Here is a 22,117-nt window from a genome sequence, read left to right as displayed (position 1 = left end):
TAGGTGGCCAGACCCTCTGGCACCCGACCCACAACCCTGGATACATGATGCATTACACATTATTATAAGTATATAAACTCATACCAAGGTAAAGTGAACACAATAGTAATCGCATCTCCAAGAGCTGATCAGACAGAACTAATAGGCGACTCACTAGAAATGCAAACCTAGGCAGCACAGAATGGGACAAAGACACTTAACACAACGCCATAAACCGATTTTATATCAGGAGACCCCAGAATCGGGTTGCTTTGAGCTAATTTTAACATCTGTATCACAATCTAAAGCAGTCATTGCTGATTTTGGACATAGCGGTCCTAAATATGTATCTGGGTCCTCCATTTCCCAGAGTCTGTATTTTGGGGAGACATGGACTTGAATCAGAAACAAGACCACTCCAAGGGTTCTCCAGGCACAAACCTCCCAAAGAGTAATGTTTCCTTAAAAGCCAGGGCCCATAGTCAGTAGTCAAGAGGCCGCCTTGCAGTCCTCTCCAAAAGCCTCTGTCCTTGTTGGGTCTGTCACAGTGACCAATCTGCTTCCAGGTTTTGTTATCAATGCTTAGTTGAGCAAGCTGAAGTAAGAAGCTGGTTACTATACACAGCTGCACCAGTTTTAGTAATAGTAGTGTGTGTGTGTGTGTGTGTGTGTGTGTGTATATACTATGCATTTTTTAATCTACGTGTTACAGTCCCATTAGCAGGATTTTGAATCCTGAGCATAAATTAACCTTTAAAACATACATATGTTGTACATACAATAATTGTTCCTAAAAAAATAAAAAATAAAAAGTGAATAAGTGCTATGAACAAAAAACAGTGACATGTACTCCAATATTAAAGCAGATAACTAATTAATAAGACAAATTCCTGTGAATAAAAAAAATGTCCTGTGAAAGATTTTCTCATTAAAAAATCATAGATGTAAGTCCCCAGTCCATGGATGTTAGGTGACAGCTTATGATGATTTCCACAATATGGTGACTTGTGCTGAATGAATCCCACCACCGAGTCAAATGCACGCTTGCCAGCTGTACGAATTTAAACACATGTGGCTATTGCCCAGCCGGGGCCTTTTCATCAGAAGGTTTCACCGGACGGTCTGGTTGCCCAACAATCTAATCTGCACCTCTTCTGCAGGAATCTCCCAGCCTTTGTTATACCACCTGTCATCAGTGGAGGATCACATGGATATTGCTAAGGCTGGGAGATTCCTGCAGAAGAGGTGCCGATTAGATCATTGGGCGACCAGACTGTCCGGTAAAACCTTCTGTCGAAAAGGCCACGGCTGGGCAATAACCACAAGTGTTTAAGTTCTTACAGCTGGTAAGCTTGTATTTCATTCAGCACAAGTCACCATATTGGGGAAATCATCATAAGCTGTCGCCTAACACCCATGGATTGTGGACTTGCATCTATGATTTATTTTTTTTTTTTTATTTTTTTTTTTTTTTATGAACAATCTTTTCACAGGACATTTTTCATTCACAGGAATTTGTCTTATTATCTGCTTTAATATTGGAGTACATGTGATTTGTTTTTTGTTCATAGCACTTATTCACTTTATTTTTTAGGAGTGCAACCTTTTTTTTATTTTTTTTTTTTTTATTTTTTTGATTTTTTTTGATTTTTTTTTTTATTGCTACTGATGTGTATCCTACGTGGTGTTGCTGCTATATCGTTTCGTTTTTTGTCCAGCACAGTTGTTTGTGTGGGTTTTATTTTTATTTTTTTATTTTATTTATTTTTTTCTTTTTGCTATACAATAATTTGTTTTTGTGCTAGGTTGGAACAGGCTTCAGCTTTACTGGAAATGATAAAGGTTATGCAGTGAATCAAGATGATGTGGGAAGAGATCTGTACAGGTGTGTGCTTTCATGATATACCTTGAATTCAATAAATGTGTTCTTACCACACAGGTTTTTCAAAACCATAAATTTTCAGACCCTTCTCTAATGTATTTATGTGATTATATGGGCTCAATCACACGGACAGAGCCTGTGCATCTGGGTCCATGCATACCTGTCCATATCGGTTTTGCAGGTGAAGTCCATACAGCCAATGTGTATCCATTCACTTCATAATAGCTCTAGACATTGCATGGGACTAAGTGCCCATGGGAATGAGCCCTTTATAAATATTGCACACCGAATTTCTAAAATGTTTATTATCTTGTATTTTCCTGTTTTGGGAAAATATACTGAAACAATGTTTTTGAAGGGTCTCGCATATCCAAGCCTTGGTATATCTCAGTGTTTCTCAACTCCAGCCCTCGGGGTGCCCCAACAGGTCATATTTTCAGGCTTTCCATTATTTTGCACAGGTGATTTGATCAGTTTCACTGCCCTAGTAATTATGACAGCTTTTGTCATCTGAGGGAAATCCTGAAAACGTGACCTGTTGGGGCTCCTTGACTGGAGTTGAGAAACCCTGGTATAGCAAGTAGTACTTGTGCTTGCAATTGACAGGACTTTACTGTTTTTAAGACATTTCACCAGTTAAAGTGTTTGAGTGATAAAGTGAAGAAGTTACTTGTTAGAGCAATGAAACCTCTTCAGCAATACAGAACATCTCCAGCTGAATATAACCAATTTGTTTTTGCTATATTGAAAATAAAATAACAATTAGGCCTCATTCAGACAAGTCGGATCCACTTGCATGGAGTCCGCCTCTGTCTGCCGGCTCAGCGGGAGATCTCTCCGTCGATCACCGTGGAGCCGGCAGATGACGGGTCCCTCTCTGCTCACTGAACTGAAAATGGACAGCATGTCCGTTTTTCATCAGATCTCATACGACAGATCCGGACGTAGGGCCATTCGTCTTCTTTTGGCGGATCGGACCGGATCGGATGTCAGCAGACATGTCACCACTGACATCTGTCGCTCCATAGACCAGCATTGAGCGCCCATTCAGGTCCGCCGTCAAAACTGATGGGCAGACCTGAACAGTCCAATAGTGTGGAAGGGGCCTTAAAATAATATTATTGAACAGCCATCTCCCAGGCTTTCGATGGTAAGGCTGTGCCACTGGTTACATGATCCCGTTTTCAGCCATAGTGGTATTATGAACCTACAGTGGGTAGAATGCTGGCATGGGTTCCCAGAGTGGAGATGGTTTCAGTGCCCTCTGAGATGTTTGAGTAGACCTACAACTACAGGCTCCTGCATGAGAGTCTAAATGGGTACTAAATGCATTCATTATGTGATGCACAAGCCTCTTAGTGGTAACAAATGTACTTGCTTTTCCTGACTTAATTCCTTCATCCTTTGTTTCACACTTCCCCTCCCAGACACTGCAGCTTGCAATGTGAGGTGTTGATCAGCAACAGAGGCAGTGCCATCAAGCTAGAAAGCTGTGGGCAGGACTAAGGGTGGCCAGATGATTGCCAAGCTATAGGCTTGTGAGTCAGCAAAAAAATAATAATTTAGGGGCGTGTCTATCAGCAAACAATGCTGATACACGCCCCCTGCATTTATTATTTTTTTAAAATATTTTTTAATCCTATTGCGGAGCCTATATTGGGGTGATAACTGTGCTCTGAATTCAGGAGCAGTGCAGCATCATTGCCACACCATCACAGGAAACTGCATTAGGTGAACTTCACTGGCAGGATCAACAGGTACTTCAGGGGCATGCAGGGGGCTGAGAGAAGACCATAAGTGCAGATGCACTTATAATTTGGTGCTGCAGCTGATATTTGGCAATAGGAGGTCATAGATATATTTTAAGTGAAGAAAGTTGCTCGCTTTGAAAGACTGAATGTCAAAACCATGCTTAATAGAATTGTGTGTAACAACTGCTTTCTTTTTGTTTCATTTGTGTTCCCTCTTTTTTTAGTGCACTCACACAATTTTTTCAAATCTTCCCGGAATATCAGAAAAATGACTTTTATTGCACAGGAGAGGTAAGGAACACCAGAATTTTTTGTTTGGCCAGTTTTTGCTTCTTATAAGATCATGTTTTTATATCCAATTTTTCCTTGCTTGTATAAAATAGTTATACATATTTAATAAAGGGAGCTTATGGTACATACTTTAAAGCGGTGTTCCACCCAAAAGTGGAACTTCCGCTTTAAGGAGTCCTAACCCCCTGACATGCCACATTTGCCATGTTGTTTTTTGGGGGGAGTGGGTACCTAGTTTTTGACAGGTCCCCAGCTCCCACTTCTGCCCACGCTGCCTAGGCAAATTATCCTCTCCCCCTCCCTCCCTGCAATTTTCTGGGATACGTCATGGGTCCCAGAAGATTGCTTGTTGTTTTAGGACAGGTCAGCGCGACTTGTGCATGTGCAGTGGGTACCCAGCTGTGAAGTCGCAAGCTGTCAGTGGGGGCCCGCACTAGTGATGGAGAGGTGAAGGAGAGAACTGAAGCTTCAGGCAGCCACATCGGTGGCTCGTAGGACAGGTACTGTAAGTGTGTGTTTTATTAGAAAGTCAGCAACTATATGCTTTTTTTAGCTGCTGACTTTTTTAATAAACTGAAAAACGAGTGGAACTCCGCTTTTAAAGGGGTTAATACATTTTCTAATTCCAGCCTTTTCTGCTTTTTTTTTTTTTTTATTTAATTTTTTATTTTTTTTCTTTAACTGAAAATCCACACAGGTACATATCTATGGCTAATTCAGGTGTGTGTGTGTGTGTGTGTGTGTGTGTGTGTGTGTGTGTGTGTGTGTGTGTGTGTGTGTGTGTGTGAGATTTTTAATCTTCTAATGGCACGTACACGCAATCAGAATTTCGGCCAGCAAAAGACAGATGAGAGCTTTTCATAGGAAAATGCGACCGTGTGTATGCTCCATTGGAATTTAGCTGGCCGAATTCCCACCAGCAAAAATTTGAGAGCATGTTCTCAATTTTTCGGACAGAGAAACTTTTGGAAATTCCAATTGTGTGTATGTAATTCCGATGTGCAAAAACTCACGCATTCTCAGGTTCAACTACGAGATGGATGCTATTGGCTACTAGGTATTGAACTTCCTTTTTCTAGTCCCGTCGTACGTCACCGCGTTCTTGATGGTCGGAATTTGGTGCGACCATGTGTATGCAAGACAGCTTGAGTGAAATCTTGTCGAATTCCGTCGGGAGAACCATCAGAGCTTTTTCCAATCGTTTGTACATGGCATAAGAAAACACTTATGCCCACCTCTGTGCTGCAGCATTGATCTGATGCTGCAGTTGCCCTTTGCTGGCTCTAAACTTGAGACTCACTGGAATTCTGGGTAGCAGAGGGGGCCGGCGCAGCTGACTTTAGCTCTCAGCCACACACTGAGAGGCAGAGCCAGCTATCAGTTGGGCATCTGGGTGGATCCTGACAACCAACATGGTTGGGATCCTTCCAAAGCCTGGAGTGGCTCTGTGACATCTGCCGATAGCGAGCTTTAGCCATTCTGGGTCACAGCATAAGGTCCACAAGAGAAGTATATGAAAGAAAATGTGAAAATGTTCCCCATAGGATTTTTTTAGCAGCTAATTGAGAGACGTCAAATAAAAAAAATTTTCTCCAAAATATTTTTATTGCTTATAAAACACTAGGTGACACATATCACATTAAATGAGCATGATGGGATTAAAATGTGAGCTTTGGTGTGACAATAAAGATCCATATGTTTTTTTTTTTTTACAATAATGCTAGATTTACAATCCTAGGAAAAATCTCCATTCAAAGATCTCTCCTTATGGGTTCCCAGATCTGGGAAGCTCACATTTTAATCCTATCATGCTTATTTATTGTGATATGTGTCACCTAGTGTTTTATAAGCGAGAAAAAATGTATTTGACGTCTCAATTAGCTGCTAAAAAATCCCATGGGGAACATTTTCACATTTTCTTTCGTATAGATTTTAGGGATGTGCAGCTTTTTTTTGAAACCCAGTAAAATGTTCAAATTTTGTCCTTTCACAAGAGAAGTATGGCCAAACATGCTTTAACCATGCTTCTCCTTTTTAAGTAGCCTTGAGTGTGCCACCTCATCGCTGCTAATTGCAAATATTAAAATAGTAATATGCAGCATTTCCTATTTTACGGATTTAAAATCATTAATTTTAGTGCTGTACATAATGTATAAGAGAATGTATACAAGGCCCTGTATAATTTTGTTTAAATCTCAAATTGTTTTAAGTCTAACCCAAACAATGTTCTTGTAGACTGCAACAAAGGAGGCTTATATCGTGTAGTTTAAAGGCTAAGGCTGGCCATACACCAATCCTTTTTTATTTCTTATAACCAGCAGATTGAACAGCAGATAATTACTTTATTTCCCCATCCACACTATCGATGTGTATAGGGAAATCCCTCCCACTGTGTAATTTGTATTTTGACAGGGGGGAGATCAGCGATCATTTTCCAGCAGGCTGGTTGCACACAAGTTGATCAAGATTAACTTCTGTACAACCAGCCTGCCCATACATGGATTGAAATTCAGGGGGACCCTGCTTAACCAGGCAAATTTTCAATCAATGTATGGCTGGCCCAAGCCTACCTGGGAGGCTGATGTAATGTGGCTTAAGCCCGCATTTACACCAGGCCAATTTGACATATCAAATCGCATTCCAAATCAGAGCCTATTGCCAGCAACGGCACTGTCCGAATCACACTACTTTTAGTGAATACAGGGGCAATTTCAATAGACCTCTTTACATGAACCCGCGCAGATGTCTTTCAAATCGCCCTGAAGTCGGACTGAAATGCTGGTTTGAAATCGTGTGCATTCAGCTGAGTTTACATGATTTCAAACCTGCGTTCAGTGTGAACCTAGGCTAAAGGCCAAGTCCATCTTTTTCAAAGTTCTAAATGCAGCAACATTGATCTTATGATCAGTGTGCATTTGCAACTTTTTTTTTTTTTTTTTTTTTGCATTGAAACTTGCACAGCATTGCACCCACAATCTGTGCGTTGTGGGTGCAGTGTACGGGCTCTACCAGTGGTTTCCCCAGCCCCTGTTCCATATGAAGGTACAGACCTACTATTTTATAGGGGCTGGAGGAAGAGCAACAGGGACTACAGGAGTAAGAGGAATTGATGACGTGACTGTGTGGGTGGAGTCACGTGAAGTCAAATGACAGTCGAATGCTGCCAGAAGATGTATCCCAAAATTAAATTGTATGCGATCGTGCTTCATGTTACACCCTAAATATGGGTGTAACGCTAAACCATGGTAAAAAAAAAAGTTTAACATCTTCATGCATAGAACCACTTAACATACTTTAAATGAAGAACATGAGAAAATATCATGTGCCCTTACACATAGTGTTCCCATAGGCTGCTATAACTTGCTCGCTTAGTGTGACCATATATGTACAGATTGCTGACCAAAAATAAAAAGCAATGAGAAGTCTGCCCCTATGATGAGCACTACCAACACCTGCTGCTATCATCTCACTATAACATGGGGAAAAAGTGAGTCGCACGCTTCCTATATCCAGAAGTATCAGTTCTGTGTCTTTTCACATGCAGTTGATGGAACAATTGGGGAGCATAAGGAATGAGAATATGTACCTTGCTTGGAACCCCCAATAATCACCTGTTTAAATAGTGCTACCAAGTGCAAAAGGGTACCACTGTATATCTAATTTGCTTCAAACACCACATAGCCCACTACTTTTTCATGACTTCCTGAGTTGGGCTTGCATCCCATCAGAGAGTGGTGTACTGTTGTGATTGGTTGTAGTTTGAAAGTGTTTTTCAAACCACTGATCTGCTGAAATCCTCTGCTGGTCAGCATCCAGAGGGCATATATACAGGCTTCTACAGAACTGTGTGAAAGAGTAGATCCTCTTTAGATAATGAAAATGCACCTTCACTTTAAATCTTATCTTGCCTTTCCTCTCCGTCTTCCAATTGGATATAGATTCTTATTTTATTTTAAGATTTATAGTGCTGTAAAGCCCTATAAATGCCCAGTATACATGGGGCCTAAATTAAATGTAAAGAGAAGCAGAAGTAGAACACATACTTACTTAAAGCATTGGGGTTGATTGACTAACATTGTAGAGTGCAAAATTTGGTGCAAGCTGTGCATTGTAGCCAATCTGCTTTTAACTTAAGCTTGTTAAATTAAAGTATAACTGTAGGCAAAACTTTTTTTTTTTTTTTTTTTTCCATTTTGGATAGAGTAGAGGTTATAACACTTGTAAGGTTTATTTTTGCCTACTTTGTCTCAATGGGGAGATTTACGTTCACTTCCTGTCCCATAGCCAAAACAGGAAATGAGGAAATCCCTGTAATTTAAGGTAATCTCTTTGGGACCCCCAGGTCACCGGAACTAGTGTCCCTATTGGAAGACTTTCCCTCTCTTTACTTCTCTGGGGACAAACCAAAATTTGGGATTTCTTTTACTTTCACTTTTAATGATAATGGTAAACGGGACTAATGGGGAGGGTAAAATCTCCCTAATGGTGCACAGAGTGGAATAAAAACATGACTGGTGTTCTTATCCCTCCCCTCTACCTAAAACTAAAAAAAAAAAAAAAAAAAAAAAAAAAAGTTGTGCCTTGAGTTATATGTTTAAAGGGGTTGTAAAGTTAAGTGTTTTTTTTTTTTTAGTTATTTTTTTCACCTTGGTGCAGCCTATGCACGAAGGTGAAAAAAAAACGCCTGTCAGTGACCAGTCCCACCCCCACCCCTTTACTGATCTGAACCCTCAAACTTGTACGGGGACGCGCCTTCTCTCTGCTAGGGGGTTCTCGGCTGTTGATGTCAATCAAATCCACTGATGCGGCCGTCTGGGGATGGGGGCGAGTCCTGCATTCACCGTCTATGGACAGCACATTATGTTAGATGTGAACATGTATGAATGCTATGCTAAGCGTGTGTGTATGGTACACTTGGACATATGTATTGCCTATTAGGGGAGCAGTACTCCTGATAATGCCTTAATCTCTCTTCAGAAGGCCGATGTTGTGACGTAAACAGTCCGGCCATCAAAGTGTCCTCCCCATACTGCGCAGGCGCAGCGCTTGTGCAGTACGGAGCAGAAGGAGATTTGGAAAATCTCCGAAGATGAACGGCGCCTGTGCCGTGAGTCGAGGTGCAAGCCCCACCATCCAAGTGGACATGGGGCTGCACATATTAGAGGGCCCCTCGCGGGCTTGCTTCGTTCGCCACGCTTCAGACATGGCCTCGCTTCGCTCGGCTTTTTTTATTCTGACTCTATCCACTTGGATGGTGGGGCTAGAACCTGGATTCACGGCGTAGGCACCGTTCATCTTCAGCTATTTTCGGAATCTGGTTGTCCTGTGTACTGCGCATTCGCAGTACACAGAGGACACTATCTGACGGGGTACACTATCCGACAGGACACCGGCACCAACTTTGTTCAGACATTATCCATATCTGCATCTGTTTCTTATAGTTATCCTTTCCCTAGTTGAAACAATAGATATAGTGCCGCTGCTGTGTCTCAGCCAGGCAGGAGGGAGAGTCTCGGGCAGCCGAGACATTAGTGAACAGAGATGGGGCTCAGCTAAGTATTAGGGGGTCTGCTAAACACAGAAGGCTTTTTATCTTAATGCAGAGAATGCATGAAGATAAAAAGTCTGCCTTTACAACTCCTTTTTAATGTTTGGAATCTCCCATAAGTTTGTCTTTGGTGAGAATGGTCACCTGGACAAACAAAGGTTAGATATTCCCAATGGGAATACAGATGGCAATAAAATATGACTGTGTTCTAACCTTTCCATGCTCTAACATATGCTGGCCCATGTACAAGTCTCGCACATCTGGCCTCCTAGTGCTAGTAATCATTTTTCTAATGTTGGATATGTTTTGTAGCAAGCCTCATCTTCTAAACCGTCTGTTATCTACTCAGTACTTATATTGTCTGTCTGTCTTCATTTTGTAGTGTAGAGGTCTGTGAGGGCACATCTGGGCACATCTGGAAGTTCTGCCATAGGTCCGTGTATGTTGACCAGTGCATGTTTGTCTGTTAATGTAATGTTGTACATGAGGGTTTAAGGCTGAAAGATATCTAATGAAGGCATTTATTATATAGCACCTCACCAAATCAACAATTTGCCACTTGCAGGGGTGCTTACAATGATCAGCTTTTATTAACGTAACAAAAACTTTATCCCAAAAGGAAAAAACGTTGACTGCTTATAAAGTATAAACTGGAGTTGAGCTTCAATTTGTTAGATGTACTAGCAGATTTAGATGCATTAACCCTCCCCTCCGACTAAGAATGCTGCTGTGTGTTGAGCCCCTGCGTTCCTTCATCCAGAGTGGGGGCATTCTAATACACTAGATGTGTTCCTGGCCATATCCCCAGCTGAAAACAGAGTGAAGAAAGCCTCGTTCACGTCAAATGCAGTGGGACTGCCTTTGGTGGCTATTCCAGAGCAGTCCTACCGCATAGACAACGAAAAATGTCTTCTCTTATAGAGGTCTTGCCGATATACCGGCCAATATTTGGCCTTCTTTAAGACATTGACATCGGCCGATTTTTACCTCCCTTCCTCATACTGCACTGACAGTTTATCACACTGAGAGGCTCTGTGCTCAGTGTGTGAAACTGATTTGCAACTAAATGCAGAGAGGAGCTGTCAGAATTCGGCGTGATGTCGGGGGTGGGCGGGACCCAGATATCAAACACCAGCCAATGGGATGGGATTTGAGCGGGCCAATACGTATGTAGTATGTGGCCCGCCCACTTTCTTAAGCATCCCAATCATTGGCTGGTGTTTCATAGCTGCAGAGCCCCGCCCACCCCCAACATCATGCTGAATTCTGACAGCTTTTCTCTGCATTTAGTTACATATAGTGTAACCAAAACTGACCGGCTCAGTGTGAAACATGCTACCTGCCAGTGTCTCCTGCCAGTGGCAATCACCAGTGCCAACTGCCAGAAAAAGAAAAATTGGCATAAAATATTGCCCGCAAAAATCGGCATCATATATTGGCCATCAGCTGGCTCAATTTCTAAATATCGGAATTGGCCAGAGAAAAACCTATATTGGTCGACCTCTAGTCATTTATGTACCCGGTTTACACTACTGCATTGTGGTGCGGTGCGGGCACAATGTGCAGAAAAAAAAAGTACTGCATGTAGTACTTTTTTTTTTTTTTTGTAACATATTCGGGGTGTAACCTGTTGTATATGGACCGCCGGCCCCTGCTGTCCCCCGATTTACCGTTCTGACAGCTACCGGGAGATCTTCTCCCTCAGTTAACTGTCACAATCCCCAAAAAAATATGAATGCTTGAAAAGGAACATGAACTTTTTTTATTTATTTTTATTTTTTTTGAGCTGTGTCGCTGTTTTTGGCACCATAGCCTTCAATGGAAATGTGTGACACAAGAATTTTGTGCCTGAACTGCTCTCCTCCTCTCTGCTCCCACCCAGGTTATTGTACAGCTGTGCAAAAAATGTGTGTAAAAAAAAAAGGTACCAGGCCTGCGAGATCGTAGAGCTTAGACGCTCTCCACTAACTGTTCGAATGTACCCTGCCGTGTTTGCACCTTCTCTGAGATGTTTGATCTGTACATGTAATACCTTCACCTATGTTTGTACCGCAGGGTTCCCTCCCCATGTTTGGAGATTAATAACTTTATATTTGAAAAAAAAAAATACTACATAAACCTGTAGTGAATTTACTCTTTCATTGTTGCACATGTGATATTTGGATACCTGACTCCAATATCAGTGGTTGTCACTTCGGCCTGGCAGCACTAGGGTTGTTGGTTCGAATCCCAACCACAGCATTACTTGCCTGGAGTTTGCATGTTCTCCCTGTGCCTGCATATATTACTTATGATGATTGACAAGTGTAGTGATCTTTGATTATAATATCATACCCCTTATGTCAGGAATCCTCAAACTACGGCCCTCCAGCTGTTGCGAAACTACACATCCAATGAGGCATTGTAAAACTGACATTCAGATGTGACTAGGCATGATGGTTGTCAGGTCAGCTTGAGGCGAGGTGACAGATGCACACCGTAGGGATTAGGAGTGCACCGCAAGGTTGTGGACCCTACGGCTGACTGCTGCTGACAGAGGTCAAGGTGATGGGAAGGCAGGGCCGCCAGAACACCAAGATGGATCCCACCGGGGATAGAGCGTAAGATTCCCTGGGGCGCGGAGTGTAAGAGCCAGCAGGTGTTCACCAGAGCCTCGAGTGGTGAGGATGGACTTGGCTGCAACTGGCTCCAGGTCGCGACCCCCAGGGTCCCCCAGCTCGCACCCACAGTAGGTAACAGAAGGATAGGGATGGTGAGGGACAAAGCCAAGGTCGGGGCCACGAGCAGACAGGAATAGTCGGGGACACGCCAAAAGGTCAGGATCACAGGCAAACAGGGATGGTCAAAGACACGCCAAAGTCGGTAACGGAATAACAGCACAGCACACGGCAGATAACAGGAAGCTAACACACAAAGGTTGATCAGCAGGGCTGGCCTGCAGTTCACAGGTTAATATAGAGCTCTCTGATAGGAACTAGGGTGGAGCCATGCCAGAGGATGGATTATAAAAGCAGTCAGGTGAGGGTCGGCTGGTCTCTAGAAATGAACACATGGAGACAGGTAAGCAGACGAACTCTATTGCATAACCATGACAATGGGAATTGTAGTTCCTGAACAACTGGAGGGCCAGAGTTTGAAGACCCATGCCTTATGTGGATGGGATAAACACTTGCCTTTTATCGTGAATATCATTTACACTGTATACACGATAGACATGGGTATGACCCTGTGTTACGGGATCCCCAAAAATTTACTAATGGACTAGGAGGGATAAATTGGTCAGATCTGACCAATCGATCCCTTAACGTTCAAACTTTTCTATACGAGGATAAGGGGGGAGCTTGGAATTGACTGATATTCGGATAATTCTCTCTTAATAAACCCCAATGTTTCTTAAGGATATTGTGAATATGGATGATACTGTGACACAAATGGAATTCTCCTATCATTTCTATGGTGATGCCTTTTTATTTGCTAAATGTGTCCGTTCCCTTTTAACCAATGAAGCTGGATAACCCCAGCTTAACACGCCTGGTTTCCATTTCATTTAATCTTCACGTTGTTGTAGATCACTAACCATTCTTTTAACCCTATACAGTTGGCTCCTAGGTATCTAAACACCCCATGGGGGTGAAAACTTTTCTACTGTAAGAATTGATTACGATCAGTATTTTTTTTATAAACGGATCACTCTCTGTTCGTAGAATTTATTTTCAGTAATGTGTCTAAAAGTGAGATCTCCCTCTGTACAAGACATTCAATTTCAGCCCTGGGACTAAATAATTGATATACTGATCAAATGATTAAAAGGGTTCCAATGTCGCCATCCCACAACACCAAAATATCTATAAATCTGAACCACCCCTTACAGTGTTCAGTAAACATTTTATTATAAATGAGGTCTCAATCATATTCATAAATTTGTGTATGGGGGTGTGACATTGGACATTGTGTCTTTTTAAAAAATGGTTCTCTTGAAGAACAAATTTTAAACACTGAAAGCAGAAAATCAATTTATTTAACATTATAGCACTGTGACTGTATCAGCTGCCGGCAGGCTCCCATAAGACTAGAGACGTCCCAAGTGACTAGAAGAGTCAGGTCCCACTTGCATATTCCTAATTTTCTCTAAAAATAAATAAATAAAAAATCGCCAGTATCATGCAAAATAGGATCTGGTGTTAATTGCCAATGGAGTGAAACATCTATCCAAATATTGCGCTAGTGGAGTGGTGACTGACTGTTCCAGACACTATAGGACAGCCTGGGGGATTCAAAGGGTCCTTATGAATCTTTGGTAATATGCAATTATCCTGTCACACCGGTAATGTACATATTAGAAATTTTTAGGTGTCATTGTCAGTAATACCATCTTTAACTTGATGCTGACCGCCGGCTGTCAAATGACGGCCGGGCGGCGCACCTATTGTGGCGGGAGGCCGTCATATGACGGCCTCCCGTTTAAACAGGGAATGCGCGCGCATCGTGCGCGCGCATCCCTGTTTCTTCGGTGGTGGCGTGTCACGGAGACACCGCTAGCCTCCGAAGGGGGTGAACAGCCATTGGTTATGGCTGTTTACCACGTGATCACACCCCCACTGTGCACGGCGCATGCGCGCGATCGTGAGCGCGCTGCGCGTGCACGTCGGTGGCGGCATGTTCCCCGGGAACACTGCTCGTCACCAACGCTGGTAAACAGCCATTGGCCGGCTGTTTACCCACGTGATCGGCTGTGATCCTTTCACAGCCGATCACTAAAATGTAAACAAACCGCGGTAACGAGATGTTACCGGGTTCTCCTCCTCACACACCGATCGTGTGTAAGGAGGAGATTGCGGTAACATCTCGTTACCGCCTACAGTGTACACCAACACACACTGATTGCCCCCCCCCCCTTCCCCAATAAAGAGGACCTATCACCACCCCTCATAGAACCTGTCAATCACAGTCCATCAGAGTACCTGTCACAGTCCATCAGAGTATTTGAGTACCCGTCCCGGCCCATCAGGGTACCCGAGTACCCGTCCCGGCCCATCAGGGTACCCGAGTACCCGTCCCGGCCCATCAGGGTACCCAAATACCAGTCACCAAGCCATCAGAGTACCTGTCACCAGGCCATCAGAGTACCTATTTGCAGCCCATGTCTCATAGAATACACGTTGGGGTGTTTGCTTTCCAAAATGGGGTCATTTTGTGGGTAATTTCACTGTCCTGGTGGTCCAGGACCTTCAAAAGTGTGATGGGTAGGAATGAAATGAGATGTGTCATTTATGCTTCTAGAACACCTGAACATACTACTTCAATGTTCGGCTTCTCTATGTGACCAGGCTGTGTAAAAGTCCTACACATGTGGTATCGCCATACTCGGGAGGAGTAGCAGAATGTATTTTGGGGTGTAATTTTTGCTATATACATGCTATGTGTTAGAAATATCTTATAAATTGACAATTTTGTGTAAAAAAAAAAAAAAAAATGTGTTTTAATTTTTTTTCCACATATTCCAAAAACTTCTGGAAAAAAATTAACCATTCAAGACTCATTATGCCTCACAGATTATACGTTGGGGTGTTTGCTTTCCAAAATGGGGTCATTTTATGGGAAATTCCATTTTCCTGGTACTCCAGGGCCTTCAAAAGTGTAATAGGTGGTTGAGAAATGAGATGCATCATTTTTGCTCGTAGAACGTCTGAAGGTACTACATCAATGTTGGTGCTCTGTATGTGGCCAGGCTGTGTAAAAGTCTCACACATGTGGTATTGCCGTACTCAGGAAGAGTAGCAGAATGTATTTTGGGGTGTAATTTGTTGTATGCATATGCTGTGTGTGAGAAATAACCTGATAATATGACAATTTTGTAAAAAAAAAAAAAAAGAATAAAAAAAAAATCTTCATTTTGCAAAGAATTGTGGGAAAAAATTACGACTTAAAAAAACTCACCATGCTACTTACTTAATACCTTGGAATGTCTACTTTGTAAAAAGGGGTCATTTGGGGGGTATTTGTACTTTCCTGACTTGTTAGTGTCTCAAGAAATGAGATACACCTGATGTACTGAAGGCCTGATCAGAAGTGATCAATTTTCAGTGATTGGCACCATAGTTTGTAGACGCTAACTTTCACAAAGACCAAATAATATACACTAATGTGGGTTATTTTTAACAAAAATATGTAGCAGTATAAATTTTGGCCAAAATTTATGAAGAAAAATTACTAATTAGCAAAAAATTATGACAGAAACAAAGAAAAAGGCATTTTTTTTTCACAAAATTTACGTTTTTATTTTATTTATAGCACAAAAAGTAAAAAACCCACTAGTGATTAAATACCACTAAAAGAAAGCTCTATTTGTGTGGAAAAAAGGACGCAAGTTTCATATGGATACAGTGTTGGATGACTGAGTAATTGTCATTCAAACTGTGAGAGCGCTGAAAGCTGAAAATTGGTCTGGTCAGGAAGGGGGTGTAACTGCACTGTACTGAAGTGGTTAAGGGCTCACAATACCACTTTTTTAATTTTATTTTAGACTGAACCTAAAAAACAGGACAAGAGTCCAACCGTTTATATGTATGCATAATGGCTGTCTTAGTACCTCAGCTTCATACTGCGGGGTGTCCATAACCACAATTGCTCCCCCCTTGTCGGCCGGTTTGATAACAATATCTCGCCAAGCCGAGAAGGAGAACAGAGCTTCACTTTCTTTACGACTAAAGTTGTTTGGTACATGGTCCAATTTAGACCTGTCACCTAAAAATGAATCAATGTTTGCATTTACTTTTATAATGAACACCTCTACTGCAGAGCAGGAGGTACAGTGGTGCTTTTAGTTCTCAAATTTAAATTCTTGATAGACAATGGTAATACACCTCAATCTGGTAAACCTTGTTTCAAAGGAAAATAAGCTTTCTATCTTAGTTGCCTATAAAATCGATACAAATCTCGTCTCAACACAAATTAATTAATTTATTTTCTTTAGGGCAAAAGCCCACACCTCTAATACCTGTACTTCAGTCTCTGTCAATGATATAGAAGAAATATTATATACCTAACCACATTGTCCTCTAATGCCTCCTCCGGTTCTGGAGTCTGGTTGTTACTCCCCCTGTATATTCCTTTTCTTGTATTGTTTGCCACCCCTCCTGATGCGTGGTCTGTTGTAGCTTTTGGTCAGAGGTAGTAGATACATTTTAGCTGATGACCCTGTAGAGCAGTGATATGCAATTAGTGGACCTCCAGCTGTTGCAAAAACTACAAGTCCCATGAGCCATAGCAAGACTCTGACAGCCACAAGCAGGACACCCAGAGGCAGAGGTGTGATGTAGTTTTGCAACAGCTGGAGGTCCGCTAATTGCATATCCCTGCTGTAGAGGCAATTGAAGAGGAGGAGGTAGAGATTTGTTTGTGCTGTTGTCCACGTCTGTATGTCTTGATGTGATGGTTATTCGGATTAGACCAATTGTATACTCGGTTGTTGGTATAATCATCCTTGTCTCATTGCAGTTTAGTACGTTTGCGCAGTTGTGTGAAACAATGGTATTTAAGCCATGTGTGTAGCTTTGATTTTATATGTGTGTTTGATCTGAAGAAGGGTGTCTCTGAGCCTGAAACGTAATATGAACTTGCACATCATGTATTTATGGTTCAATAAAGACATTTTTAAGTGCAGTGATCCTCTGGACCTTTTTCTTATATGGGATGTCCAGATCGCACTGCACTAATTGAAGACTGGGTGCAGCTTCCCTCTACCCTCTACTTTGAAAATTAAAAAAATCTCTGTAATATCACATGCAATATCCTTTTGTGACTTATTCTTCTTGTAGATGCTGTTATCCTTCTGTTTGCTGTAGCATGTGGAAAAAATGTGGTTCTAAAAGCTCTTTAAAGCAGGTATTTTTGGAAAACTTTCAGCTCAGTTTTTCTGATTAATAAAATGTTTAAAAATTGTATAACCTCCTTGGGATAGCATCATTTCCCAACGAGGTTCAGGTATAAGCATCATGTTAGAGCCTTCCAGTACAAGTATATAAAACGGTCTGTTTAGGATGAAAGCAACCTTTATTCACCGCTGGGAATTTCAGCAACTATTTCAATGCAGTGTTTGTTTTTGTTTTGTTTTGTTTTTGTCTGGATTCCTTCCCATTTCTTGTTTTCTATCAAACGATCCAAAAAAAATCCTTCATTTCTGATTGCTTGCCATACTCGTTAGCTATTGTTTGCCAGATAATATGTTTCTGCTGTGCAGAAAACTACATGTTCTAATTAAAATAAATAAATTAAAGCGAGTGGAATAAAGTTTGTAAAAGAAATGTAGGACTGACTCAGCTTTCAGAAATGAAGTTCTGCAGAGTCCACTGGGAAGGACATTGGAGAGCCATTATGAAACACTGCTTGGCATCTAGCTCCAGAGCAGACTTTTTTTTTTTTAATAAATAGAAAAAAAAGTTGTTCGTGCGCGTGTCCCTTTTTCAATTCTTTACTTTTTTTTTTTCTTGTGGTGAAATGTTAGGACATTTTAATATGGAGTGGCTTACCAGTGTTTTTCCAATTCGTAAGTGCTTATGCCCACAGCTATGTTCCTTGTTTGCATGCTCCAAATAAGCTCCTTTAGGAAAGTGCCAACAGAACCTTTTGAGTAATTGATGAACTCAGAATACAAAGCAGTGAGACGCACCCTGTTTTTGGTCCTGTGTGTTGCATCCAGCTTTCATTTTAAACTGGCACAGAATGGAAGATCTCTCCTAGAGCGATGGAAGTCTGCCTGTCCATGATTATATCATCAATCCTCAGGAAAATCATGATGCACATTGTGATATTTGGGGTTTTTAGCTCAGTGGTAAAAGCAATTGTAGTTCACACCAGTGTGAATTATGATTCAGGGCTTGCCAGAACAAAAGCAATAAATCGGGCGCACCAGCCTAGTGCATTACCATAAAAATGATTAATTGGGAAAATACTCCATTGTACTCGCAAAAGAAAGCAACTTCAGTCGCGAAGAATCAAGATGAGGATGAAGCCGCACTCCACCATCTATGGAGGAAGCCGTGGTTGCCACACAAGCTGGACTTTAACCAGTGTGTGCGGGACTTGTGTATGCTTTTGCCTTTATGTGTAAGCACAAGGGAAGGGGGTGCTTTTTAATTATATTTTTTTGTCTTATTTTTAGGGCTGTTACTGATTTAAATTTTCGTGTTCGATTTAATCATTTTTTACAAATACGTTTTAAATTCAAACTGTAGCACTGACGCACATTATTTATTTTTATATTTTTCCACAGTAGCGTGACAATCCCTCCACCTTCAGTCTAACTAATCACACTCGTCTTATGGCATGGACCCCTGTGCAAACAGGTGATCATGCAAGCGGGTATCAAAAGGGTTAACACAGATCATAAACTTCTTTCACTTCTCCTTGGATCTCGGCAAGGACACCAGGTCATGGGTAGAAAGAAAAGATCTAATTGCTCACTGCTTAAGTATAAGATATCATTTTTGTGTTCAAAAACAAACTACTCACATAAAGATGATAAAAACACCGAATGTAAAGCTGACAATTGTGTTAGTTCCGTAGGGCAGTAGCAGGTGATGTCATGCGTAGCTCCTCCCCGTACGCGTTGCTTTCAATTAGAACGTCGATGTCACCGGACTCCTCCCCCATTCCCTTTGTTAGCAGACGGAGGCACTTGGGGAAGGGGGGAGGAGACGTCTATGTCCGTGACATCACTGGAACTCCCAGAAAACCCGGAAGCCGGCAGGGAGGTGAGTAGCGATCAAAAGAATTTATTACTCGAGGAATTAATCTTTAATTTCCACAGCCCTACTTATTTTATTTACTTTTTTTTATCAACGTTCTTGCTTTTACAAGGGTTGAATGAACGGCATCCCTTTTGAAAGCATGGGCTGTGACTGGTCCTTTTATGGAGACATCTGGGATCTATTAGACCCCCACATCTCTCCTTCTGGCCTTCAGTGCAGTCAATCAGACAGATTGGTCTGATCAGCTGCTTTCCTGGCCACTAACAGCCAGGCAAACGGAGCTGAAACTGGAAGTGACTAAATCCTCATCGCTTACATTTTATGGGATAAGAGGGGGAGGAACAACGTTGGTTCCCCTCTGTGTAGTGCCGCCATTGCCACCCTTCCGCCGCCTGCAGAAGTGATAGAGTGGCTGTTCAGCCACTCAAATCACTTCTGGTGAAGAGGGAATCACTGGCTGAAAATGTTGATACCTGGATGATGCTTGCAGCTGCAGGCATTCTTCTGGTATAATCACATCAACTCCAGGATGTCATATGATGTCATACGGGTGGGGAGTGATTAAAGGATAAGTTTACCTTTTTTCACTTTCATTTTTTTAAAATTAATTTTCAAATAGAAAAATACAACTGGAACAATAATACAAATGGAATACAGTACATACGAAGTACAGAATATAAGTCCTCCAACATCAATTACAAGCTTGTATAACAACATTCTATAAAGTTCAAGAATGACCAAGGTCCCCTCTGGGTGAACAGAGGTGCTATTATGTCCCGTCACCTTCATAGTCAGTAACAGAACCTGTTGGTGTGGCTCGGATCAGTCCGAGACCAATCAAGCATCCCGGCAATACCACATAACCCTAAGGAAAACAAAACATTGTATGTGATGTGGTTGGTTAAGTCTGTCTTGCTTCATCTGAATAATTTAATAATCAACTTTTTTTTTTATTGACTTTTAACAAAGTACAGTAATATAGAGGGAGACAAAAAAAGAAAGTAATACTTCTCAGTAACCAAAGATTATAAGTTTCAATACAGAATGACAGGCTCAAGAAGAAAAATCATATTTTTCCCTCAAGAGAACACAGTATTTCAAGGACCCTAATGTGTGACATAGTCCAAACTCAACAGAATATTTTCCACCTGTAATATTACATGTATTAAGTTCTGGACTCTACTAAGATATATATCTACGTGTTTTTTTTTTTTTTTTTTTTTAAAGACATTTTTATTAACCTTATACAGGTTTACAGAAATCTTAAGCATTAAGTACACTGAATAATCGGCAAAAGAAGCAGGTGAAAGACATACAATGCATATAACATTGGAAGTGCTGTTGGTCGACATCTGAACAGTATCCTGACATGGGTGGTCAACTGGTGGAACTGTTGTGTCTAAGTATGTTCGCTCCTTTGTATGGGCAGTTTGGCCGTTCTGGGTATGATTATGGGGTTTTCTATGTTTCTCCGTATTGGAGGGTTGGGGTATTTTGCATGTGTTGGGCTCTGAGTAGTAGAAAGGTGTACACCGCAATCGGCTACCTCAGCACCCAGTCACCCCTAGAGGGATCTGACTGTGACTGGATGGGGGTTGTAGGTATGTGCTCATGTGCTTTGAGTAAGTTTGGTGTACTATGTTGTGTGGGTGGGCCCTATTTTTTATTTGAACAATTTTATTGACGTTTTTTACAAATGAAACAGAAAAACAAAACCAATGCGGTCACAGCCGCTATGTAATTCTCAGATATGATATTGCAAAGTAAAGTGCGTCCATTGAGAGTGGGATTCAGGGGAAATGGACAGATAGATTGTATGTTTGTTTTCTTATGTAAAGTAGGAGAGCAACATTGCTGGGTTCGTGTCCTTGTGGAAGAGAATTGTTCAGGTGGTTTTGATAATCCCAAGGGATACATGCAGGAAGATTTTCTTCCTCTTCTTCTTCCTCTTCTTCTTCCTCTTCTTCTTCTTCTTCTTCTTCTTCTTCTTCCTCTTCTTCCTCCTCTTCTTCCTCCTCTTCTTCCTCCTCTTCTTCCTCCTCTTCTTCCTCCTCTTCTTCCTCCTCTTCTTCCTCCTCTTCTTCCTCCTCTTCTTCCTCCTCTTCTTCCTCCTCTTCTTCCTCCTCTTCCTCTTCTTCCTCTTCCTTCAAAGGGTATGTTGGACATTATGTTGTCCAGTCACTGGGAAGTCACTAATAATAATAAAAAAATAAATCCTGCAAGTTACCCTAAACAAGCCCTAAGCTACAATTGGCATCAGGTGTGATTAAACAATCGGTGTGAAGGTGAATTAAGTGCCTATACACAGCTGCTATGCATCAATCACAATCCCATAATATGCGAAAAACCTGTATAAAAATAGCAAAGAAAATGCAGTGTTGTGCGATAATGGCCTTAATGATGCAGAAGTGCTATTACAATAACACCAATACTATGTATACAAAAAGAGAAATTTATATAAAATATGGTGCAGCGAAAATTTGTAAATCAAGCAAGTCCACAGTGAAAAAATCCTTACATAGAATAAAATGTTTTTTTGTACACAATGTCCTCCAGTATAGAGAGGGAACCATTATGGAGAATAAAAAGCTCTTTGTTGCCACCATCCCAAATATATATTGTATATTTTAAAGAAGATAAGTACCCCCGGTACTGTGGGACTTTAAGGGCAAACTTTTTGAGACTGTCTACCGGGGGGTACTTGGCATCTTTAAATCCTCCAGCAATCTTCAAATCCACAGATATTAAAGTGCAATAATGCTCCATAAAGTGACTCTTGTGAAGAAAAATCCTGTTCAATAAGGTGACTTTGCACACGTGCCCCCCCCCCCCCCCCCCCCCCCCGGTGTGACTGCTTCCAGTGCGCCAAACTATACAAAACCTAAAGTAGTAAATAATGAATAGTCCATGAATATGT

General features: G+C 41.5%; 1 protein-coding gene across 2 annotated transcripts in view; it reads left to right on the top strand.

The window, feature by feature from the left end:
- The window catches only part of CPVL (carboxypeptidase vitellogenic like), a 159,367-nt gene that overhangs the window by 25,660 nt on the left and 111,590 nt on the right, over positions 1-22,117 (top strand). For both annotated transcript variants that reach the window (XM_077491358.1, XM_077491357.1), the window contains exons 6-7: positions 1,785-1,864; positions 3,837-3,903. In XM_077491358.1, the coding sequence (XP_077347484.1) occupies positions 1,785-1,864; positions 3,837-3,903 (147 nt within the window). The remainder of the gene's footprint in view (positions 1-1,784; positions 1,865-3,836; positions 3,904-22,117) is intronic.

Source organism: Lithobates pipiens, unplaced genomic scaffold (genome assembly GCF_037356315.1).
Source record: "Lithobates pipiens isolate NorthernLeopardFrog02 unplaced genomic scaffold, aLitPip1_a1.2 Scaffold_19, whole genome shotgun sequence".
NCBI lineage: Eukaryota > Metazoa > Chordata > Amphibia > Anura > Ranidae > Lithobates > Lithobates pipiens.
The sequence above is the reverse complement of the archived record's forward strand: the minus strand, read 5'-3'. Positions and strand labels throughout refer to the sequence as shown.